This window comes from Trichosurus vulpecula, chromosome 9, assembly GCF_011100635.1.
Source record: "Trichosurus vulpecula isolate mTriVul1 chromosome 9, mTriVul1.pri, whole genome shotgun sequence".
Taxonomy (NCBI): Eukaryota; Metazoa; Chordata; class Mammalia; order Diprotodontia; family Phalangeridae; genus Trichosurus; species Trichosurus vulpecula.
The window spans coordinates 42,719,877-42,746,694 of record NC_050581.1 but is presented as its reverse complement, the minus strand read 5'-3'; the positions used below and the strand labels follow the sequence as shown (position 1 = coordinate 42,746,694).

Below are 26,818 nucleotides of genomic sequence, written 5' to 3'. Positions count from 1 at the left end.
AAGTGCTTTAACCTCATTTATTGAAAGATACACTTAAATTATCAAAGTCATTGTAGTATAAAAATCGTTACAGGTAACATTGCATCTGAAAGCACTAGGGTCTATATATGACATGATTCTATTTAGCTTCCATTTTGATGTTTTGACATCTGCATCCAAAATTACAGTACTCAATTTTGACTGCCTTTGGTCCTATATGATTCCAATTCCTGAGGTAAATTCAACGTTCACTGCCAACATCCTTGAAGCCTGAAGTTAATCTGGGGAGAATCCAGACATTTATACTCCCACATACAATACAATGGAACTCATAACTGTAATCACATAGTACAAATTTAATTTTAAATTAGTAACTAGTTCTCTTGCGTTTTTATGTAGTGTTATTCAATCAACTCTACTTAAATTCTTTACTGTACAGTAGACTGATGTATTTAAAATCTTATGACTTACGGTAGCACTTTAAAAATCTTTTGTATTCTGGTGACACTTTTGATCTGTTAATCCCCAAATGCTAAACATTACCTATTACCATCAAATATAAAATCAGTACAAAGTATTTTCAACTGGAAATAGCCCCTAACATTAAGAAACAAGGGTCTCCACTTAGGCTAAAATTTTTCTAGATACCTTTTAAAATTTAACTTCTATTATATTGCATTCTGCCAGTAAGGCACCATACTTTGTAGCAATCAGATACATCCCACAGCAACTGGGAAAATATTAACTCCACATTATACATGTAACTAATGAATGTGGGAGAAAGCAAATTTTAGAAGACCTAACTTTGCAAGAAAATTTCATACTACGTCCTATTGTGAAGCCAAAATAAATTTTAATGAAGACTCCCAGATGTGAGTATGGGGTAGGCATTTTAGTATTTCATCCTTTAACTATACAATTGAGGACTCTATAAAAGCTAAACAATACCATCTTTCTAACAGGTAGACACATTCTGGTATTTTAATTCAAAGCCTGTCCCTTCATGCCTGCAATTTCACAAGTCCATACTACAAAGTGGGCCCTTTGTTTGACTTGATGGAAATTTAAAGAGCTAATTCTTCTTCCAACCTCTAAATTAACCCTTCCCGAAAAAGCATAAACTTTTCTAAGGTAAGAGATTACTGAGAAATTAAAAATTCATATTCTAAGGCAATTTTAAAAACCTGAACTATTAAAAGCTGAAAAAACAGCTTCTTGGAAAATCACCTTACATTTCACAAACTACTGATTAATCATAGTTTCTCCAGTTTTAATATTATTTTTATTACCTTCGCTTTTTAATTTTGTTCCCTATACATTCATATATGCAAATTTAGGTATTTTGAAGTAGTTTTGCTATGCTACATAATTTTAGTTGGACAAAGAAATACAGCAAATGAAGTATGTTGAAAAACATACAGCTATGTTCAGCCCTGTTTCCCAGTAGGGACAAGGAAGGCAAAGAGGGGAATTTTATAGTAAATGAAAGCATTTTCACTTTGTACTAGTTTGTAGTCTCCTAAAATACTGCCTAAAAACAAAATGCTTATCTTCCTCAAATCAAATTCAGCAAGCTAGATGACAAAGTTAACCTTTATTCACAAATGTAGAAAAACATGAGATAGCTAATTATGTTCCAAAAACTAACATTTCTACAACGTACATATATATTATTTATATATTGTTATATCACAATAAATACCAATTTCCTATATACATATAGAAATTAAAAATGTATATTTGCACCAAATGAAAGCTATTTCTTCACAGCTTGAGAAACATGATGATCTTCTGCATTAGTGCCCGTTAACCTCCACTTTTCTAAATGACCACCTGAAATTTCAAATACATACAAAATTAACATTTATACAGAATCAAAACTGGCAAGTCAGTTCTAAATAAATTTTACTATTACCAAAATCTCTTCTTCCATTTAATGAGAATTTTCCTTGGCTTCTGAAAGAAAGAAAACTTCTGAAGGAATTTTCTTCAGATACCACCTCATCATACGGAAGTCAGCGACCCAAGATTCTTGAAGGCTATGAGTTTGAATTACTAACTCTGATATGTAATGTTAATCTAAAAAGGGTCTAGCAACAGATAACTGCTCAAGGATCAGTCTGGTTAAATTTGGAGTTTATTATCAGAAGGTTGGGCACTAGGAGATGAATTTGTGGCTGCAGCAAATCATGAAACGACCAATGAAGGCAAGGAGGAGCTATGATTAGTAACTGCGGAGTGAGAACCCACTTAATGAAATCAGACCTTTCAAGTTTTTAAGAATGAGAACTTTGTATAGTTTGGCACAAAAAGAAAAGGACTGTATCCTCCTTTTGGTAATTACATTTTAACATAATTTTTGCACATACTATTAAAGAGTAGTAGGAATTTACACTATCACAATTTTAAACAACTCATTTTAAGGCAAAAAAAAAACTATACTTGGCAAGTAAACCTATATGAAGAGAACTGAAATCACTTTACACTCTAATAAAGAAACAGAAATCTCACAAGTTTTATGTGATAGCATTTTTAATCAGTATTCTGTAATGCCACAGTTTCTCCCTGAAAAAAAGATTCTTGTTTAAAAAAAATTTCTGCTTCCAGAGCACCCTCTTGTGGTAGGAAGAGAATTTACCTGGTAGTTCTCATACTATTATCCTTAAAAATGACTTTGTATATTCATTCACTGAGAATTTCCATAAGTTATAGTAAAATATGAATAAAAATCACTTAGTTTCCAGGAAGTATAGGATATATGACAAGTATGCCGTAAAAATTAAAAAGAGAGAATTCTTACAGCAATATTGAGTATTTTATCCACTTCTTATTTTCTCTTATGATAAATACAAAGTGTGACTATTTTAATAGTGGTAAAATGTAGAGGATTATGGGTGGACTTGTAGTTAAACATCTAATTTTACTGAAAGGTATCTTGAAATGCAGTGAGTTTTGAATAATAGGATAAAATAAGGACACTAAACAAGTAAGTGCTCATTTTTGGTGGGAGAATGAGGAAAATGAACAGAAATAGATGTAAACTTAGAACAGACTTATAAAAAGGGTATAATTTATCATAAAGGAATTTTTCAATTTTAAATGCAAGTTCATATGAAGATAAGGTCAAAATGGGTACATGATCTAGACATAAAGGGTGACACCATAAGCAAAACAGAGGAGCAAGGAATAGTCTCCCTATGCCATGGGGGGTGGAGAGAAGTAATCAAAACCAAAGAAGAGACAGAAAGTATTACAAAAAGTGTTTTACTTTTTAATATAATCATTTTGATTATATTAAATTAAAAGGCTTTTGTACAAAACCAATGCAACCAAGATTAAAAGGAAGTAGAAAGCTGGCAAACAATCTCTACAGCAAGAATCTCTGATAAAGGCTTCATTTCTCAAATATATAGAGAACTTATTCAAATTTATAAGAATAGGAACTGGCAATTTTCAGATGAAGAAATCAAAGCTATCTATAGGCATATGAAGCAGTCCTCTAAAACACTTTTGACTAGAAAAATATTTATTAAAACAATTCTGAGGTACTACCTCAAACCTATCAGGTTGGCTAACATGACAAAAAAGGAAAATGACAAATGTTAGAGAGGATGTGGGGAAACTGGGCCACTGTTGGTGGAGTTGTGAACTGATTCAGCCATTCTGGAGAGCAATTTGGAATTATGTCCAAAGGGCAACCAGACTGCATACCTTTTGATTCAGCAATATCACTACTGGGTCTGTATTCCAAAGAGATCACAAAAAAGGGAAAAGGACCTACATGTACAAAACTATTTATAGCTGCCCTTTTTGTGGTGGAAGAGATTTGGAAATCGAGGGGATGCCCATCAACTGGGAAATGGCTAAGCAAGCTGTGGTATATGAATGCAATGGAATACTACTGTGCAACAAGAAATGATGAACAGGCTCATTTCAGAAAAACCTAGAAAGACTTGTATGGTCTGATGCAAAGTGAAATAAGCAGAACCAGGAAAACATTGTATATGGTATCAGCAACATTGTGTGATGATCAACTATGAAGGAAAATGATTCCCATATCCAGATAAAGAACTGATGAACTCTATCAAAGCATAGTTTTTCCACTGGCTTTATTCTTTATTGTGGGATTTTTTTCCCTTTGATCTGTTTCTTCTTTCACAACTATGACTAATGTGGAAATATTTTTACATGATAGCACATGTATAAACTATATCAAACTACCTGACATTTTCAGAAGAGGGGAAGGGAAGGAGAAAAATTTGGAACTCAAAATCTTGTAAAAATGAATGCTAAAATTTTCCTGACATTGTAACTGGGGAAAAAAATAAAATACTATTTAAAATAAATACATAAATAAATAAAAGCAAGTTCAGTTGTATGAGCCCCTTTATATTACTTGTTGACATCTTAAATTCCAACTCCTGGAGCTATTATCTTACAGATACTTCATACCAACTAACAAAATCTAACTGTGTAAATAAAAGGTATATAAGCCATAAACTTAGATTTTCTTTGCCTTTGGGGTGGGGTAAGGTGAAGGAAGTTTCTTTAGGTTTCCTAATTAAGACAAAGGCAGACTAGTAAAGCTGAACTGGCGCTTGGAGATAATCTGGTTCAACTCCATTATTTTACAGAGGTTAACCACTTGCCCAGGACCACAAACACACACACCTCTCTTCAAAACCTATCCATAACAGTCATGTTATAAAAGAAAACATAGATGGAAAAAAACTGAAGAATATTAAATAAAGTTAAAAAAAATATGCTTCAATCTGTATTCAGACACCACCAGTTCTTTCTCTGGGGATGGATGGCATTTTTCATCCTAAGTCCTTCAGAGTTGTCATGGATCATTGTATTGCTGAGAATAGCAAAGTCATTCACAACTGATTATCTTACAATATTGCTGTTACTGTATAATACCCAGTACATTTCACTTTGCATCAACCCATGTAAGTCTTTCTAGGTCTAAGAGCATCCTGCTCATCACTTTTTACAGCACAATAGTATTCCATCATAATTACATACCACAACTTGTTCAGCGATTCCCCGATTGGCATCCCCTCAATTTCTAATTCTTCACCCTCAGAAAAGAGCTGCTATAATTATTTTTGTACATTTAGGTCCTTTTCCTTTTTTATCTCTCTTGAGATACAGACCTAGTAGTGATATTGCTATGTAAAAAGTATGCATGGTTTCATAGCCCTTTGGGCATAGTTCCAATTTGCTCTGTAGAATGGTTTAATCAGTTCAAAGCTCAAACAGTACATACATTAATGTCTCATCTTTCGCACATCCCCTCCAACATTTGTCTTTCTCCTTTTCTGTCCTATATGCCATTCCAATAGGTATGAGGTAGTACCTTGGAATTGTTTTAATTTGCATTTCTCTCATCAATAGAGTTAGAATATTTTTTCATACAGCTACAGATAACTTTGATTACTTCATCTGTAAACTGTTAATATCTTTTGATCATTTATCAGTTGGGGAATGGCTCATTTTTATAAATTTGACACAATTCTCTGTATGTCAGAGAACTTATCAGAGAAACTTGCTTCAAATTTTTTTTCACAGTTACTATTGCTAACCGTATTTCCCCTCTAACCTATTCCCCCTACCCGTTTATTCTACTCTCTCTCCTTTTATCCTGTCCCTCCTCAAAAGTGTTTTGCTTCTGACTACTACTTCTTCAAATCTGCTCTCCCTTCTTTCACCCTCCCCCACCTTCTCTTATCCCCTTCCCCTTCTATTTTCCTGTAGGGTAAGACAGATTTCTATAACCCACTGCCTGTATATCTCATTTCCCCAGTTACATGTAAACACAATTTTTAACACTCCTTTTTAAAACTCGAGTTTCAAATTCTCTCCCTTCCTCCCTCACGAAACCCCCACATTGAGAAGGCAAGCAATACAATATAGATTATACATGTGGAGTTATGCACAATATTTCCATAATAGTCATGTTGTGAAAGACTTAACTATATTTTCCTCCATCCTATCCCACCTCCCGTTTATTCTATTCTTTCCTTCCACCCTGTCCCACCTCAAAAGCTTCTGATTACCTCCTCCCCCAGTCTGCTCTCCCTTCCCCTCTACTTTCTTGTAGGGTAAGATAGATTTCTATATCCAACTGTGTATGTTATTCCCTCTTTCAGCCACTTCTTAGGAAAGTAAGGTTTACTCATTCCCTCTCACCTTCCCCTCTTCCCCTCTGCTTTTTCTTGCTTCTTGCATGTGAAACGGTTTACCCTATTCTACCTCTCCTCTTCTCTTTCTCCCAGTACATTCCTCTCTTACCCTTTAATATTATTTTTTAGACATTATCCCTTCATATTCAACTCAAACCTGTGCCCTCTGTCTGTGTATGTATATATATATATATATATATATATATATATATATATTAAACTATAGTAAGTCCCTTGTGACTTCTTTTTCCTGTTTATCTTTTCATGCTTCTCTCCAGTCTTGTATTTGAAAGTCAAATTTTCTATTTAGCTCTGGTCTTTTCTCAAGAATGCATGAAATTCCTCTATCTCACTGAATGTCAATTTTCCCCCCTCATGGATTATACTGAGTTTCGCTGTGTAGGTGATTCTTGGTTTTAATCTTAGGCCTTTTGACCTCCAGAATATCATATTTCAAGCCCTCCAATCCTTTAATGTAGATGCTGCTAAATCTTGCGTTATCCTAATTGTTTCCACAATACTTAAATTGTTCCTCCTTGGCTGCTTGCAGTATTTTCTCTTTGACCTGGGAAATCTGAAACTTGGCTATAATATTCCTAGAAGTTTTCCTTTTGGGACCTCTTTCAGGAGGTGAACTGTGGATTCTTTCAATATCCATTTTCCCCCCTGGTTCTAGAATATCAGGGCAGTTTTCTTTGATAATTTCTTGAAAGATGATGGCTAGGCTCTTTTTTTTTTTTTTTTTTTGATCACAGCTTTCAGATAGTCCATCAATTTTTAAATTCTCTCTCCTGGATCCATTTTCCAAGTCAGTTGTTTTTCCAGTGAGATATTTCACATTGTCTTCTATTTTCTCATCCTTCTGGTTTAGTTTTATAATTTCTTGATTTCTCATAAAGGCATTAGCTTCCATTTGCTCCATTCCAATTTTAAGTCATTATTTTCTTCAGTGAGCTTTTCTACCTCCTTTCGCATTTGGCCAATTCTGATTTTTAAGGCATTCTTCTCGTTGACTTTTTCGGACCTCTTTTGCCATTTGAGTTAGTCTATTTTTTAAGGTGTTATTTTCTTCAGCTTTTTTTGGATCTCTTAGCAAGCAGTTGACTTTTTTTTTTCATGATTTTCTTGCACCACTCTCATTTCTCTTTGAAATTTTTCCTCCACTTCTCTTACTTGATTTTCAAAATCCTTTTTGAAGGTGGCAAGAGGAAGCAGTCCTGTGGGAGGAGGGGAGAGGGCAGATGACGGGGGAATGAGTGAACCTTGCTCTCATCACATTTGGCCTGAGGAGGGAATACCATACATACCCAATTGGGTATCTTACCCCACAGGAAAGAAGAGGGAAGATAAAAAAAAAGGGGGGGAATGATGGAGGGGAGGGCAGATGGGGGTGGAGGTAGTCAAAAACAAACACTATCTAAAGGGGACAGGGTCAAGGGAGAAAATTCAATAAAGGGAGATGGGTTGGGAAGGAGCAAAATATAGTTAGTCTTTCACAACATAAGTATTGTGGAAGGGTTATACATAATGATACACATGTGGCCTATGTTGAATTGCTTGACTTCTTAGGGAGGGTGGGTGGGAAGAGAAGAGGGGAGAGAATTTGGAACTCAAAGTTTTAAAAACAGATGTTCAAAAACAAAAAAAAAAGTTTTTGCATGCAACTAGAAAATAAGATACACAGGCAATGGGGCGTAGAAATTTATCTTGCCCTACAAGAAAGGAAGGGAAAAGGGGAGGGGAGTGGGGTGACAGAGGGGAGGGCTGACTGGGGAACAGGACAACCAGAATATATGCTATCTTGGAGTGGGGGGGAGGGTAGAAAGGGGGAGAAAATTTGTAATTCAAACTCTTGTGAAAATCAATGCTGAAAACTAAATATGTTAAATAAATAAATTTAAATTTAAAAAAATCCTTTTTGAGATCTTCATGGCTTACTGCCAATTCACATTTTTCTTGGAGGCTCTGGATGTAGAAGCTTTGACTTTTGATACTTCGGTTGTGTTTTGATCTTCCTTGTCACAAAAGTAAGATTCTATAGTCTGAGCCCATGCCATGCTCTCTGCCCCCCCCCCCCCCCCCCCCGCTATTTGCTCATTTTCCCAGCCAAGTACTTGACTTTTTAGCTCTTTGTGAAGGTAGGTTTCTGCTTCTAGTGTGGAGGGAGCACTGCCCCAAGCTTCAGGAGTTTTGTGCAGTTTTTTTCAGAGATACTCCAGGGGACCTGTAAATTTTCATTTCTTCCAAGGCTGTATGATCAAAGGAGAGGTGTTTACTCCTCACCTGATCTGTGCTCTGGTCTGTGAGTGACAACAAGTAATCTTTTCTGCCTGGAAACTATGAGGAGGATTCCCTCTCCACTGCTGCTACAAGCTCCACCACGCCACCACTTGTCCTTGCTCCAGGACTGCCACCTAGGACTGCAATCCAGATACAAGCACAGGCAAAGCAAGAGAATCCTGCCTCAGGACCAGCAAAAAGATCCCTGCAATCAGCTGCTCAATCCCCCCACTGTCTGTGGGCTGAGAGTTATAGAAACAACAACTGCTGCTGCCACCCTGTGGCTGGGGCTAAGGCTGGACTGTGCTCCTCTCTCTTACCCAGGTCCCACAGACCTTTCCTACTGACCTTCTAAGTTGTCTTTGGCATTTGTGGGTTGAGAAGTCTGGAAACTGCCACAGCTGCCAGTGATTCAGTGCCCTGAGGTTGGTTCCAGCCCTGTCTGTGCCAGCGTGACCCATGCTGAACTGCATTCTTCTCTCAGACTTGTGCAACAGACCTTTCAGGTTGTCTCGGGCTGGAAATTTGCTTTTATTCCACCATCTTGGCTCTGCCTCCCTCCAATTTTCTTGATAGTGATTTATCTAATTAACAAAATGTATCATATAGCCAACAACATTAAATATTTACAGGAAAACTTTCTCAAAAGGATGTTTTTCTTAAAAAATGACCAGGAAAACCCACTACAAGCTTCATAGGAAAATGACTTATAACCCAGAGATCCCAAAGTTGATTAAGGTACTTCCATTTTGTTTAGCCATATTTAAATGTGAACTGTCATTGTTAGTGTAAATATTAACAATGCCAGCAGGTGAATGTTAATTTACAAAAATTCAAATGGTAGTAACAATTTACCTAAGTGTTCATTCAAAGTCAAGTAAGCAGTATGAGAAATCTAGGTGGGACTGTGAATAGTCAACATTTGCTCTAAGCCAATCATGGATTCAATTTTCTCTTGCTACCCTAAGTCCCAGCTTTGGGGCATAACATTTAATAGGGAGATGAGCAGCTTTCCTTGACTGGATATAAGAAGCCTCAAGGTACTAAAAAAAGTCTAATTAAGGTTTTTCTCCTTGTTAGAAAAATCAAAAGATCACTAAAAAAGGGAAAGCTTTGAAATGAAGTGGAAACATTTATCAATAAATGCTGTATCCAATTAGATACGTTAGAATCCATCCCCCACTATATCCCCTGGAAAGAGCAGTCTATTCATATTTACTTAGCATCTTCTTCCCTTATTTTTACATGAAGGTTGGGACAGAGAGCAATTAATGTCAAAAAGCTACTTTTTATTAATTCCTAAGAAAATACTTTAATGGATTAGAGAGATAGCTAGTGAACACCCAGAAAAGGAAGGCTTCATTACAAAAAAGCCAATATAGGTTTATCAAGAGTAAGTCATGTCAAACTAATTTTATTTTCTTTTTGATAGAATTTATTATTAAAAAAGTAGATCAGCAAGTGTTGTGTCCCAGATATCTGTGCCGGGCACTACAAATGGCTTGGATAAAGGCATAAATGACATGTTCATCAAATCTGCAGTGACACAAAATTAGAGGAGGGATAGCTGGATGACAACCAAGATCTCTCCAAAATTGATAGATTAGAACACTGGGGCTAAATCTATTAAGGTGAAATTCAATAGGATAAATAAATATAAAATCTTATAATTTCCAAGTACAGAATGCGGAAGGCATGATTAAATGGCAATCTGCCTTTAATAAAAACAAAACAGGGGGCAGCTAGGTGGCACAGTGAGTAGACCACCAGCCCTGGAGTCAGGAGGACCTGAGTTCAAATCTGGCCTCAGACACTTGACACACTTACTAGCTGTGTGACCTCGGGCAAGTCACTTGACTCCAATTGCCCTGCTGTCCCCGCCTCTGAAAAAAATAAATAAATAAAAAATAAACAAAACAAAACCCAAACAAACCAGGGACTTTAAAGGAATTCTAAACAACCCTCCTCACCTCATGCCACCCCAAAGGGAAAGAAAACCTATGTTTACTGCTTACATTACCTTTTATATACACAGTTAGATTTCTGTTAGTTGGCATAAATTATCTGTAAAATAATAAATAGCTCCAGGAGTTAGGAACTTAAGATGTCAAAAAGTAACATAAATGGCTCATACAATTGAACTTGCTTTTAAAATTGAAACATTCCTCTATGATAAAATATTCTCTTTTTCCAACAGCCTGTTCAATGTGATATGGCAGTGCTGTGGCAGCTAAAAAAGCTAATGTAATCTTGGGCCACATGAAGGGAGGTTTAGCTTCCAGGAATAAAGAGATAAGGCCACTGCTGTGTTCTGTCCCAGTAAGAATACATCTGGCACATTTAGGGATGACAGTAATAAATTATCTTGGAGGAAATCCAAGGAAAGGCAACCAGAATAGTAAGGGGTTTTGAGTCCATGTCATATGAGGATCAACAGAAAGAAGTGGGGATGTTTAGCCTGAAGAGAAGAGACCTGCTAGCTGTCTTCAAGGATCTGAAGTACTGTCATATGGAAGGGGGATCTGACTTGCTCTGTTTGGCACCAGATGACAGAACCAAGAATAATGAGTGGGAACTGCAGAGGCAAATTTAGGCCTGATCAGTAAAATGTCATTTGTGAGTAGAATAGGCTGTTCTGAGACTCAGGGAATTACGTACTTTTCTCCCTGTGCCCCACCCCCAACCCCCATTTGGGTGTTTTCAAGCAGAGGCTGGATACCACTTGTCAGGGAGTTGCAAGGCATTTCTTTCCAAGTTAGGTTATAGGGCTACAGAAGTACCTTTCAACTTTAAAATTCTGTGATTCTCTTAAATATACTAGAATTCAGTCTACAATAAAGCTTTCATCAGGAACTCTTACTTCTGAGAAGAAAGATCAATTTGAATCTCAGATTTTTGTTCATGATCATTTTCTCCTTGGGATTCCCTCAGTATAGCATGTTGGGGCTGGGAGGTATAAATTAATACCACAGTGCAACAATATCTGGTACAAAATTAAATAAATTTATTTTCATAATGAAATATTCCAAGGGGGGTGGTGGTGGAGCCAAGATGGCAACTAGAAAGCAGGGACACAACTAAAGTTCTCCCCCTGGACCCTCCAAACACCTATAAAAAATGTCTCTGAACAAATTCTAGAACTGCAGAACCTACGAAATAGCAGAGGAAAGCAGGCCTCCAGCCCAGGACAGCCTAGATGGTCACTAGGTAAGGTCTATCCCTCAGAGCTGGGAGCAGAGCAGAGCCCAGCATGGGCCGGGCCAGGACCAACCAGACCAGGAGCCGGGCAGCACAGGCCCTAGCTCCCTGAATCAGTGAGCTGTGGCAGGTACCAGACTTCTCAACCCACAAACTCCAAAGACAACAGAGAAGGTGAGTGAGAAAACCTGCTGGGACAGAGTGAAAGGAGTTCGCAGTTCGGCCACTTCCCCTGGGGGCAGTGGAGGTAGTGCAGCTACAGAACTACAGCTGCAGTTGCTTCTGGCCCCAGAACCACCTGATGGGAGGAATTAAGTGGCAGATCAGAGCAGGAGTGCAGAGCCTGCTTAAGATCTGAGTCAGGTCCAGGTTGGCAGTTCTTGGGGGAGGAGGAGCACTGATGTGGCAGAGCTTGTTGTATAGAAATAGCTCTGAAAACAACAGCACAGACCCTCAAGCTTGGGACAAAGTACTCTCTACTCTACAAGCAGTCATATCCCCACGAAAAACTCGAGGGTCAAGGCTGGGAACATGAACAGGCAGCAAAAACAGTCTCAGATTCAGACTCAGACTTTAGAATCTTTCTTTGGTGACAAAGAAGACCAAAACATACAGCCAGAAGAAGTCAACTAAGTCAAAAAGCCTACATCAAAAGCCTCCAAGAAAAACATGACCTGGTCTCAGGCTATGGAAGAGCTCAAAAAGGATTTGGAAAAGCAAGTTAGAGAAGTAGAGGAAAAACTGGGAAGAGAAATGAGAGTGATATGAGAAAACCATGAAAAACAAGTCAATGACTTGCTAAAGGAGAGCCAAAAAAAATACTGAAGAAAATAACACCTTAAAAAATAGACTAACTCAAATGACAAAAGAGCTCCAAAAAGCCAATGAGGAGAAGAATGCCTTCAAAGGCAGAATTACCCAAATGGAAAAGGAGGTCCAGAAGACCACTGAAGAAAATACTACCTTAAAAATTAGACCGGAGCAAATGGAAGCTAGTGACTTTGTGAGAAATCAAAATATTATAAAACAGAAACAAAGGAATGAAAAAATGGAAGACAATGTGAAATATCTCACTGGAAAAACCACTGACCTGGAAAATAGATCCAGAAGAGATAATTTAAAAATTATTAGACTACCTGAAAGCCATGATCAAAAAAAGAGCCTAGATACCATCTTTCAAGAAATTATCAAGGAGAACTGCCCTGATATTCTAGAGCCACAGGGCAAAATAGAAATTGAAAGAATCCACAGATCGCCTCCTCAAAAAGATCCCAAAAAGAAAGCTCTTAGGAATATTGTCACCAAATTCCAGAGCTACCACATCAAGGAGAAAACACTGCAAGCAGCCAGAAAGAAACAATTTGTGTATTGTGGAAACACAATCAGGATAACACAAGATCTAGCAGCTTCTACATTAAAGGATTGAAGGGCTTGGAATATGATATTCTGGAGGTCAACAGAGCTAGGATTAAAACCAAGAATCACCTACCCAGCAAAACTGAGTATCATGCTGCAAGGCAAAATATGGATTTTCAATAAAATAGAGGACTTTCAAGCTTTCTCAGTGAAAAGACCAGAGCTGAATAGAAAATTTGACTTTCAAACACAAGAATCAAGAGAAGCATGAAGACACAAAAAAGAAATGAGAAATCACAAAGGACTTACTAAAGTTGAACTGTTTTGTTTACATTCCTACATGGAAAGATGATGTGTATAATTCATGAAACCTCAGTATTAGGGTAGCTGAAGGGAATATACATACATACATATATATACACATATATATATACATACATACACACACACACACACACACACATTATATATATATATATATAGACAGAGGGCACAGGGTGAGTTGAAGATGAAGGGATGATATCTAAAAAAATAAAATAAAATTAAGGGATGAGAGAGGAATATATTGAGAGAGGGAGAAAGGGAGAGACAGAATGGGGTAAATTATCTTGCATAAAAGTGGCAAGAAAAAGCAGTTCTGTTGGGAGGGAAGAGGGGGCAGGTGAGGGGGAGTGAGGGAATCTTGCTCTCATCGGAACTGACCTGAGGAGGGAATAACATATACACTCCATTGGGTATCTTACCCCACAGGAAAGAAGGAGGAAGGAGATTTAAAAAAGAGGGGACAATAGAAGGGAAGGCAGATGGCGGAGGAGGTAATCAAAAGCAAGCACTTTTGAAAAGGGACAGGGTCAAGGGAGAAAACTGGATAAAGGGGGATAGGAAGGAGCAAAATATAATCTTTCACAACATGAGTACTGTGGAAGGGTTTTGCATAATGATACGCATGTGGCCTACGTTGAACTGCTTGCCTTCTTAGGGAGGGTGGGTGGGAAGGTAAGAGGGGAGAGAATTTGGAACTCAAAGTTCTAAAAGCATGATGTTCAAAAAAAAAATTTTGCATGCAACTAGGAAATAAGATATACAGGCAATGGGGCATAAACATCTATCTTGCCCTACAAGAAAGTAAGGGAAAAGGGGAGGGTGGGGAGTGGGGTGACAGAAGGGAAGGCTGACTAGAGAATGGGGCAATCAGAATATATGCCATCTTGGAGTGGGGGGGGAGGGTAGAAATGGGGAGAAAATTTGTAATTCAAACTCTTGTGAAAATTAACGCTGAAAACTAAAAGTATTAAATAATGATTTAAAAAAAAAAAGAAATATTCCAAGGAAAAAACAATGTAACATTAGCAAAACAGAAATTAACATTCAATTACAGTAACAGATGTGTTTTTCAAAAAACTTACATGCACTTCATGTGTTTTTCAATTGAGCTGCCTGCCAAAATTTCATCTTGGAAGCTGCAGTGAAGATCCTTTTATGAAAGTGGTTTGGATGCCATCTTTATTCGCATGTAAGAAATGAGATATAATTCCATATAAAAGAGGTCTGTGGTAGAGAGAAAATAAAATAAATAAAGGCAGCAGATAAAGTATTAAAATGAAACATTCATTTTTAAAAAAGTAATTTCTAAAAAAAAGGATTACAAAAATCTTATAAAACATTTTCTGACATAAATACTAACTGCTGATACTTCTTTTAAATCCAAGATAGTCATTATTATTTTACTACACACCTTCCAAAAACATGTTATCAACAAACACATAATAATAAGGGCTTAAAGGGACCTTAGAGACCACCTAAATCCAACTATTTCATGTTGAAGATAAGGAAATAAAGGACCACTGGGGATGAGTGACCAACTCAAGGTCATACAACTAAAGGCCAAAATCAGGACTTGAACGCAGGCCTCTGGATTCTTGTGGCATTGTCCTCTCTTCTCTTTCCTGTTTGACTTTTCCTTCTTGGTCTCCTTTGCCAGATCATCATCCATAGCATACCCCTTAATTGGGAGTACACCCTAAAACTTTATACTGGACCCTTTCATGTTCTCTTTCTTGGTGGACTCAGCAGTTCCCATGGATTTATCATCTCTACCTAATGACTCCTGGATCTAGTTCAAGTCTCTATCCTAAATTCCACGTTACCAACTATCTTTGTACGTTTAGAATAGGATATCCTATAGGCATCTGAAACTAACCAAGTCTGAAACAGAACTCACTTTGACACCCCCTCCCCAACTCCCAACCACTCCTTTTAAAACTTCTCCCTTACGGTCAAGGGTACTGGCATACCTCCAGGCACCCAGATTTACAACTTGGGAGTCATTTTCAACTGCTCACTTTCCCTCACCTCACACATACAAGCATTTGCCGAGCCTTGTCCATTTTACCATCTCTCATATGTACCTCCTTCTCTCTACTCACAAAGCCACCATATTATTTCAAACAATGGAGATCTCTAGCCAGGACTACTGAAATAGTTTCATAATTGGTCTTTGCTCAAGTCTTTGCTCTCTCCAATTCATACTCCACGTACCTGCCAAAGTCATATTCCTAAAGGCTATGTTTCTCCCTACTTAACTTTAAACTCTAGTAGTTCCCTATCACCTCTAAGATCAAATACAAATTTTTCTATTTGAGAGGATCTAAAAAACCCTAGATTGCACCAATGAGCTGAAAATAAAAAGGAAAAATTTAAGTGTGATAAATGTAAAGTCCTAAACTTGGGTTTAAAAACTCCACCACACAAGAACAGGATAGATAAGGAACAGCTAGAAAATAGTTCATGTGAAAAGAATTTGCAAGTACAAAATGAGTCAACAGTATGATATAAAAACCATTGCAATTTTAGGTTGTATTACAAAAGTGAAATGTCCAGAGCAAAGAAAACCACATCTGGAATTGTGTTCAGTTTAGGGTGCAATATTTTAGGGCACTGACAGGCAGGAATATTTAAAGGAGGGTAACCAGGAAAAGGGAGGGACCTAAAAGAATGCCATATACAGGATTGATGTTACTAAGGATGTTTAGTCTGGGAAAAAAAGGGCTTGCCAAAAATACGGTAACTGTGTTCAATTAGGTGAAAGAGTTGCTAAGGATTAGACTTATCTGGCTTGAACTCACAGAGCAGAGCTAGGGGTAACTGGGTATTTTACAGAGATTTTACCTCGCATAAAAACTTTTCCTAACAATTAGAGCTAACTAAAATTGCAATGGGCTATAGTATCAGATAAGGTAGAGAGGTCTTCAAGCAAAGGTTAAATGACCACTTGTTGGGGATATATAGATCCCAAGCTGTATGCGGCCCAAAACAATCTGTAGGATGGACCAAACCAGATTAAAATGTCATCAAAATGTAATCAGATTAAAATGTAAATTTAACAAAAAAAATACAATAAAACATAGAAAATGTCACATTTTAAAATTAAGTCAACATGTGGCCTGAAAGAGGTCCTTATGTATGGTTTAGTTTCTTGAGTTTCATGCCCCTGTTATAGTGTGTTTTCATGATCTGAACAAGGACTGACAAGAGGCAGCTGTACAATGGCATGAACACCTGCATCTGAAAGCTTTGCCTCTTACTACCTATATGTTCTTGAGCAGGTTCATTTTCTCATCAGTAAAGAGTGAGTTGCCTAAACACCTAAAGCCAACTTTCAGCTCTAAATCTAGGATTCTATTATCTGAGTTTTCTACCACTTCTGTTATTCTATAGTTTTTCAATGCAAGGACTATGTCTAGGCCTTAACAAATATCTATTAAACTGCTACTCTTAAAACAACTGTATTACTCAAGTAAAATACTAATTCCAAAAATTCAACATCAGCCTGGAGGGGCAGATTTATTTTCAGTGCAGTATGTCAAAATTTCAACTAGAGTCCGGCACAAAAATATTATTTTTTCAAAACAAGGAAAAACATTTAGCTTTAACATGTAGAGCGAAGATAACTTTCTCTTCATTCTGTTATAACTATTGGTTCCACTTTGGTCATTTGACCATAGAATTTGGGTTCTACCAGCCCTGCAATTTATTAACTGGATAACTTTGGGCAAGTAATTTCACCTTCTGCATCTCAGTTTCCTCATCTATAAAATGGGGGTGGGCACAGGGTGAGGGTTGTTGTATTAGATCGGAGGCTGTTAATCTATAGTGCATAAACTTTTTAAAAAAATATTTTGATAATTGTATTTCAAGATAATTAGCATCCTTCGTATTTTATACATTTAAAAATCTTATTCTGAGGAGGGGCCGATTAGTTTCACTAGAAACCAGTGCCAAAGGGGGTCATGAAACATGAAAGGTTAAGAATCCCTGTACCAGATTACTTCTAAGATCCCTTCTAGCTCTGATTATATGATGCCATCCTAAATTAACTGACTCAAAAGGAAAAAAAAAAACAAAACAATTTTTTTGCTAGTTGTGCTAGTTTGGGGAAATTTTTTAAAAAATATCTCAAATCTTCCTTCACGTAGGTCTGAAAATTTTATTTTTTTGCGTAACCTGATTTACTAAAAAGAAATTCAACTTTTAAAATATGGATTTGATAAAAGGGTTCTTTCGCTTATTTTTGCTCTAAAACTAAATATTATAAATGTCTCCATTTTCATTACTTGCTATTCACTTAAGGCAAAACTTTCTTGATTTTATTGTATTATATGCTTGGTATTCCTTCCTAAAAGAGGATCATCGCACATGTTAAATAAAACAAGCCTCTTTAAAGTATCTTCAATATGTTATACATACAAAAGAAGCTGGCAAAACTAGAAATGTGTAAGTCACACATTTTAAAAGCTAGATAGTATAGTCACAGACTAGGAAAAAAAGCTTTCAAACCACTCACCTTTTATTAAACATAACCCCCTAGATAAATTCTTGGAATATCCATTACCTCAGATATTACACACAGCAATCACTTTTAATTTTTAAAATAATTCTAGGTTTAAATTATAAAAAATAAACACAACACTTATTTAAAGTTATACTGTCCTTACTTCCATATTCCACACAATATGAAACAATTAAAATAAAAACAGGAATTTTTTTTCAAACAGCAAAGAAATAGTACTGTATCTGAGATAAGCCAGTACCTACCACTAAGCAATGAAGTAAAATAATAAGGTATTATGCCATTAGTTATGAAATAATTAATTAGTACTGAACTCTAAAGCCCCATATACTTGGCACATGAATTATTTGGAGAGGCTAAGAGAAAACCCCTTGAAAATTTATGAATAAACATGACTTAACCAAAGGACTATTTCTGGCCAAGAAAACAAATCAGTAATTTCCTTCATATTGATTTTCCAAACATTTTTCCTTCATTCATTCAGCTATAAATATTTATTTCATGCCTATCATGTGCAAGAAACTGCTAGGTATCTATTGTAGAGGATATATAAACAATAAGATACAGGCTTTAAATTCAGAGAGCTTTTCTCCAGGCAACCACTGAATGGTCCCAAGAATCTTGGCTAGGGTTTACTGGAGCAGACCTAAGTAAGCATTTGCAAAAATATCTGGCTTTGTAAGCTGCCTTTCAAGAAAATCTGTTCTGCCACAAGAGCTCAAAATTGTCTACTTCATAATTCTTGGTTTACAAACTACTGTTAGCTGAAACAAACATTAGGAAACTGCTTGTCTATATGGATGTGAATGAAGAAAACAAAAAAAAGAAAACAAAAAAAAACTTCTTACACTGTTTTTGCATTCGAGTCTTCATATATATTTAATTCCTTAATGAGAAATTGTCTCTCCAATGGCATTACTGGTTGACCAGATTCTGAAAAAGTAAGACTATTTTTATGAAATCCTCAGGAACCATAAAACACAAATATAATCCTGCAAAGAGTGGCATTTTTATGTTTTATAAAGTTATGAAAGTAAACACCCTATACCATATAATCAACTGAATTTTCTAAGAGGACAATCAACAAGAGATTAGAAATCAGATCTGGAGGCTAGCTGGTATTCTTTCAAAAATATTTTTAAAAGACATATGAAATACATCTAAACTTAAGATTATACAACTTTGCTGACATTGCTACGTTGCATTTTCTCCTAGGTTAAGTACCAGGGAAAAACCCATCAACGATAGACAATATTATCATGTAGTGTTAGATAGTGTTAAAATAGTTAACACCTCCTTCATAATCAGATGAGTAGAAAAGGTGACATCAAAGCCCACTCTGAATCAGTGAGACTGACCTTTAAGGAACAGATTCAAAGATCGACAAAGTCCTTGTCCCAATAGGTACGTATCCTTTTATCTTTGAAGAGTGCTATTTTAAGGTGATGAATGGCCTTGAACCACAACCATAGAGAATTACTACACCTAAGCTTAACTTCAAGCTCGTTTTTGTTAGGTATCTGACTTTTCCTCACCCCATAGCGGTTTTTTGACAAACATAGTGGAATGGTTTGCCATTTCCTTTTCCAGGTCATTTTACAGGTAAGGAAACTGGGGCAAAGAGGGGCCACACAGCTAGTAAATGTTTGAGGCCACATTTGAACTCAGGTCTTCCTGACTCTGCCTGGCTCTCTATCCACTGTACCACCTAGCTGTCCATCAAGCTCTTTAAGTGCCTTTAAATTTTTTAGTTTCTTCATTTCATTCACTAGCTTAGAACACAGTGAATGTTCAACAAAAATTAAAAGCTAATAAATGATGAAGGTAATCTAATGTCTAAATATAGGTACAAATAATCACAGAATATGGCCTCCCACCCCTTAAAATGATGTATTTTGTGTTCGGCCCTTTCTCATTAAAATTTTTGCTTCACTTTGATCTCTCAAATGTGAGAACGGTCATGTTATTCTACTTGGCAGGGCTTTAGAAATCTTACATATATATATACATACACACACACACACACACACACATATATATATGTATGTATGTATGTCAGTAAACTAAAGCATTAGTGGAAAAATTTAAGTGTAATATGTAAGATCTTCAAAATACACTACCTACTTAGTGTAGCAGAGATGAGAAAAGTAGAGCCTGGATCAAATTTTAAATTACACATCAGAAATTTTAAAATTATACATACCATATTTCAACTATGTGTAATTTTTTCATATGGATTATTTCTTCCACCTATAAAGTTTACAATCCATTTCAGACCTGGTCTTTAAGAATTTCTATGACTGAAAAATTCACTGGTAATTAACCTCCCTAAACTTAGCCAGACTGGTCTTTGGCCAAAAAACTCAAAGAGAATTTTCTAGCATTGCAGGTCCTGTACTACAATGGCTTTAAAAATTAATGTTCGGTATATTCTAATTATGTTCCTATCTTTAAAGTTCTATATTATCAAGCCAGTTAATCCTGACAGGGAACTCTTAACTACCTTTGACACAAGAATACCTGTACTGATAACAGGAACACTAAACAAAAGATTAACTTAGCTAAATTGACTAAGAAAATACCTAATTATCGCAAGAATATGACTTCTCCAGAGATTAAAAACCAAGCATTTGACTGGTCAATAAAAAGTAAAATATGCATGTATTAAGAGAGTTTCTTTTGCAAAAAGATACAAGTAGGATCAGGAGATCATTGTGTATAGTAACAGCAATGTTGTAATGATGATCAACTGTGAAAAACTTGAATGTTCTGATCAATATAATGATCCCAAACAATTCCAAAGGACTCATGAAAAAATTCTATCCATCTCCAGAGAGAGAACTGATGAACTGAGTGCAAACACAAACATAATTTTCCTCACTTTATATTTTGCTTTTTTTTTGGGGGGGGGGGGGATATGGCTAATGTGGAAATGTTTTGCATGATTTCACAAGTATAACTGATGTCAAATTGCTTGCCTTCTCAGGGGTGGGAGGGAGAGAATTTGGAACTCAAAATTTAAAAAGAATGTTAAAAATAAATAATTTTTTAAAAAGAGCACTTCATTTATCAAGTTGTTTTCTAGTGAGCTGGTAAAAGTTATGAAATCTTGGGTTAGGCTTCCGAAAGAGATCAATAGACTATTTCAAGTCCCAAGTTATCTAAATGTTTTCGTTGACAAAACTAGATCATCAAGCTACATCACACTCCAAAAAAATGAAGAACAATTCACTTAACAAACAATCCACACTTACCAGCTGTAAGGACAGATGCTGAATACTTGTATTTGTTGAATTCCAAATACTCCCGAATTAGTTCATTAATTAGGAGGTTTTCATGAGACAGGGGTGGAGGTTTTTCACCTTGATCATCTAATGCATTAAAAACCTCTGCTCTGATCTTGGCTCTTAAGTGTCCCAGTACACCCCTTTTTTCCAGCGTATCCTTCAAAACTATTAAATAAAATAATAATATTTTAGTGCAAGAATTGCAAGTGAAAACATTGATCATTCTTATATACTCTTATAGAGCAACTTGGGACACAGACTAAAGGAAATGAATTGTAAAGCACTATCAACAAAGCAATGAATGACAGCCTCAGACTAAGCCTTGGGCTGTCACTAATCTCTGGACCCAGCACTAGCCCACCTCCCCATTTCTACCTACTTAGCAGATAACTGTTTAAGGTACCCTCAAATCCAGTTCTCCCTACTGTTTTTAAACTCTTGCCAGTCATTTTCCAATAGTAACTCTTAAGATATACAGAAATAAAACATATTTTAAAACTATATAGTACCTTTTTTTGTTTCTATTTTAGTTAATAAACCAAAACACGCAGGGGCTCGGGAAGATGGTGAAGCAGTGAATACTTGACAGCATAGTCACATTCAGAAATTTTCCTGTAAAGTTTGGCAAATCCAAATACTCCCTATGGTTATTGAAGCAGTGAAGCCATCTGCCTTTTAAAATGACTTATTTTCTACCCGATGCTAAATCCCTCAATCATCTATGTAAGTACAGCTGCAACCCCAGCAGCCTATGCACATATTATTAGTTAGCAAGTATTTACAGAGGACCCGTGCTATATTTTATTTCTCCTTCACCTGCTGCATATAAGTCATCACTGAAGTGCTGAAAAAATGCACGGTTCCTTCAGAGAACTTCTACTCTAGCTAAAGAGACCAAATTATAAATTTATGGAATCTAAGAGTTGGAAAGGGTCATAGACATCATGTAGTAAAATTTCTCACTAGAGAAATGAAAATAATACACTACTAAACTGTGGGAAAACAAAGGCAAAAGACGGTCTTTCCTCTCGAGATGCTCACAGTCCAATAGAAACTATAAGCAAAAAATAAGCTATATATGCCGAGCGATGTAAGCCAATTAGGATAAAGAGGAAATAACCCTAGAATGAAGGATCAGTAAAGCCTTCCTGCTGAAGATGGAATTTTAGCACTTTTTGAAAACCTTAAGGTGCTACAGGAAAGCTAGCTGTTATTATAAGGCAAGCTACAGGTGACTCATGGAGCTGCCTCGGTGGACCCGTTTTTGCACCAGGGATGCCCCGGGCGGGATCCCGTTCCGAGCCTACATGATCCCACAGTGGATGGCATGGATGAGGGTTGGCGGCGTGCAAAGATTGTCATTTGGGGGGCAGCGGAGGAGTTCTGTAGATCAGATGTTGAGGGAAGCTGTGAACACGGTTTAAAGATTTGAGAAATGTTTGGATCGCACGTGCCCCTCCCCCCAAGGGTCTAGCAGATTCCGGGAAAAGTATCAACACAGCAGGCGCTCACAATGCTTACTGACCGACCAATTAATCAACAATCACTTATTAAGCGTGTACTACGTGCCAAGCCCTGGAGATACCGAAAGTAGCCAAATAAAGCAAAGGCCCTGCCTTCAAGGCGCTTACCATCTAACGGGGGGCGGGGGGGATTAAAGCACACTGGAAAACACTTCCAGGCCACAGCCCGTCTCTCACAGCTCCCGCCGCCCACCCGCTCCTCTCCGTCCCGATTCCCTCCCCAGCCCAGTCCGGCCCCGAAGCCAGCCTCCCTGCTCCATCTACGTCCTCGGCTACCTGCTTTAAGCTCCGCCACAGTCGCCATTTTCCAACCGCCGCCCGAGAGAAGAGAAAAGAAAAGATAGGCCGTAGTACCGGCAGCGCGCCTGCGCGGCGCGCCGCCCCGCCCTTCCGAGGCCCCTGAACGCACGCTGAGTCTCCAGCCTCTAGTGCATCACGTCCGGTGCGCCCTCCCGTCCTTAAACCGGTCCCGAGTATTGGTGGAGATGCGCAGACGCGTTGGCCCTATGGGCCAATTGGGTGGTGCCGTGGGCGGGGCCTCTGACCCTGTTAAGCTGCCGTAGAGACGCGTGTATGCCGCAGAAGCGGCTTAGTTGTGTTTGTTTACGCAGGCTCAGCTTTCAGTTGTGGCGTTAGAAACTTGATTTATGTATGGGACCACCTGGACTAAGAGGCCTGGATGGGTTTCGATAGCATCATTAGAGAAAACATCCAAGTCCATTAACTCTCATTAGATCGCAGGTGTCTAGATGAGTATTTGAATATGCAAGGTGGATCAGATGGGAAGGAACTCAAGAATAAAAGAGACTCTGGTTGGAGACATCCAGCAGTGAGGTGATGAAGGCACAGTAGTGAGAATGCAATAGAAGTGGTAAATCCGAGAGATGCTTTCAAAAATTAACCCCCCAAAATGGTGACAGACTGTATATAGAAAGATGGAGAAATTGAAAGAGTACAAATAACTTAGTTACATAGTGCTTTAAGATTTGCAAAGCACTTTACACAATTATTTCATTCTCAAATTTATGAATAGAAACTACTATGAAAATTATTTTCTTCTCAAAATGACTCTATGAGGTCGAAATCTGCCTGTATCATTATCTTTAGAAATCAGAGAATCCTGAGGTACCACTTCTCACCTATCAGATTGGCTAATATGACAACAAAGGAAAATGTTGGCTGTTGGAGGGGACATGGGAAAACTGGAATACTAATGCATTGTTGGTGGAGTTGTGAACTGATCCATCCATTCTGGAGAGAAGTTTGGAACTATGCCCAAAGGACAACAGACCTGTGCATACCCTTTGATCCAGCAATACCTCTACTAGGTCTATATCCCAAAGATATCCCAAAATAGGGAAAGGGACCTATTTGTACAAAAAATATTTATAGCAGCTCTGTTTGTGGTGGCTAAGAATTAGAAATGGAATAGAGGCCCATCAACTGGGGAATGGCTAACAAGTTGTGATATATGATTGTAATGGAATATTATTGTGTTATAAGAAATGACAAGCAGGATGGTTTCAGGAAAACCTGGAAAGACAGCGAGCAGAACTGGGAGACAAGAATATTGTTCGATTAAAAAACTATGAATGACTTAGTTATTCTCAGCAATACAATGATCTAAGATGATCCAAAAGGCTAATGTTGAAATGTCCTATTTGCCTCCAGAGAAAAAACTGATATTGCTTGAATATAGACTGAAGCATGCCATTTTAACTTTCATTCCTTTTCTTTTGAGTCTTCTTGTACAAAATGACTAATATGGAGATGCTTTATATAATTTCACATATATAACATATCTGATTGCTTACTGTCAAAGGGAGGGGAAAAGGGAAGAAGGGAGGGAAAGGATAGAACTCAAAACTAAAAAAAACGTTTAAAATTGTTTTAACATGTAATGATGGGATAATGTATGTTTAAAAATCAGAGAATCATAAGTTTAGAGATGAAAAGGACTTTTAAGGCCATTTAGTCCAAACTCCTAATTTTACAGATAAGAAAACTAAGTCCCAGAGAGGAGAAGTGACTTACCTAAGGGCACACAGCTAGTAAGAAGCAGAATTTCAACACTGACAAGGGAAAGAGGCAATTCCCCGTAATAAAATGATATCCCCTGCTTTCAAAAATGTTATCAGATTCTTTTCTGAGGGATAAGTGACTGGTTCATTCAATCCCTTGCTTACTGGGAGGATTAGAGATTAAGGCATTATTAAAATTACTATTTCATGCCTCTAGGATCAAAGTGGGACAGAAACTGCAGGTCATTTGAGTTCAAAAGAGTAAGGCTTCATTGACTAAGAATTAAAATGATTCATCTGTTAAACAGCCGTTGCTGGGAGAAAAGGAACCCTCCCCACCCTCCTACCCTCCCAAAGGTGGAATTTCATGGAACACCTCCCTATCATGTTAGGACGGCTTTTTTTTTTTTAACCATACTACATGTCCTTTACCTCAGAGACCTCTATCCTGCAAGAATCTGAGAACCAAATCCAAATAGTTGATTGAAGACAAATTTGGGGGAAATTTGCACTTTTGGACCCTAGAAACAGCACAAATGCTCTTATACCTGTAGAATGTGTGCAATACATATTGAAGACCCAACAGTTGCCTTCAGGTATTTGAAACCTGAAATATAGATGAGGATTTGGATTTGATCTGCTTGGCCCCTGAAGGCAGAACTGGGAACCTGGAGTGCGAAGTTACAGGGAAGCAGATTTCAGTTTGATAAGAGGAAAGACTTCCTAACTAAAATACCTCTTCCAATGGGGAATGGAGCCTGGAGGATAGAGGATTCCCCTTCACTGGAGGTGGGGGAGCAAGTCCAGACGTCCACTCCTCTCATTTAAATATGCAGATACTTGACTAAGAATCCAGTTAACCCAGGACAAGCAGAACAAAACAGCCTGAGGAGGTAAGTAAGATACACTCAAATCACCTTTTAAAAACAAATTTATTTGAATGTGGAGGGGAGAGACCTTGGAGAGAGACCTTAGGACTGAGGGCTCTAATAGGGAAGGGCTCTAGGCACATTATAAAGCTGCTGCTGGAGAGGCCCCCACTGGACCAGAGACTGGGGAAGAATTTATGTAAGTTGAAGCTTAGTTGGGATTCAACTCAGGGAGTGGTAAAGGGAGAAGCACACTATCTGTTGGCTTCCTATTTAAGAAATTATTCTTTCTAACTAGGTGCTAAACTCTAAATTCTGGTGCCCTAGCTCAAAGTGCTGGTCACCTCACCCTAGGTAGGCCTCTGGGTATAGATTACGTTGTATGACTTCTCTCATAGCTCTAGATACTACGACCTCGGAGATCTCTTCCTACAATCAGATTTTGCGGTTGTATATGTATGATATTTACCAGTACATTGATCAGAAGTCACCAGCCTTATAAAGGGGAGAAGCCAAGTTGTGGTGAACAACTCCAGGTTTTCCACAACACAAAGAAGGGAGTGGGGATCGCAGCTGATTTGTAGGAGTAAAACAGCACTCCGAAGGCTCAAAGTTATTTTCTCACTGTTTTCCTAATTAGGAATTCTTTGGGGTTAACTTGCCCTTATTTTAAAATTTAAATACCTTGGAGAGGGTTAATCCCTTGAATTATTGTCATTTTAGAGTGAATTGCTAAACCTACCTTGGGGCAGCTAGGTGGCAGTGGGTAGAGTGCTGACTCCAGAGTCAGGAAAACTGATCTTTCTGAGTTCAAATCTGGCCTCAGACACCTACTAGTTGTGGGACGCTGGGCAAGTCATTTAACCTGTTTGCCTCAGTTTCCTTATCTGTAAAATGAACTGGGAAGGAAATGCCAAACCACTCCAGTATCTTTGCCAAGAAAACCCCAAATGGGTCACAAAGAGTTAGACTTGACTTGCACAATTGAACAACAAAAAAAACCTACTTAAGATTAAGTAAGAAGGTTTCACTGTGGCCAGGAAGGAGGGCATAGTTGTCTTTCTTTAAGAAAGAAGCTTTATTAATGCTTTTTTTTTTTACAACCCTTGTTTCCATCATATAAGAGTAATTTTCAATCTTAATATTCTTGGGAAAGAGCAGGCCCCATACTAGGACCCTTGAATGCTAACCTTGCAGAAAGATCCCAGGGAAGACCCAGAGCACAGGTCATTGAGGCAATTGCAAACTTGATGCCCATAGCCGGGATT

General features: G+C 37.6%; 1 protein-coding gene across 4 annotated transcripts; it reads right to left on the bottom strand.

The window, feature by feature from the left end:
* Positions 1-2: 2 nt before the first annotated feature.
* CEP20 (centrosomal protein 20) lies at positions 3-23,081 on the bottom strand. Of its 4 annotated transcripts, none has more exons than XM_036739324.1 (5): positions 22,937-23,081; positions 21,105-21,302; positions 18,699-18,783; positions 14,408-14,549; positions 3-1,812 (listed from the first exon to the last, which is right to left on the bottom strand). In XM_036739324.1, the coding sequence occupies exons 1-4, from the start codon at positions 22,962-22,964 to the stop codon at positions 14,450-14,452; spliced, it is 411 nt and encodes a 136-aa protein (XP_036595219.1). In that variant the 5' UTR covers positions 22,965-23,081; the 3' UTR covers positions 3-1,812; positions 14,408-14,449. The 4 variants fall into 4 exon arrangements, 3 of the variants coding, with proteins under 3 accessions (XP_036595219.1, XP_036595220.1, XP_036595221.1); XM_036739325.1 differs by lacking the exon at positions 3-1,812 and adding an exon at positions 8,872-9,031 and having other exon boundaries at positions 22,937-23,009; XR_005009157.1 differs by lacking the exon at positions 18,699-18,783 and having other exon boundaries at positions 22,937-23,074.
* Between the last annotated feature and the right edge of the window lie 3,737 nt (positions 23,082-26,818).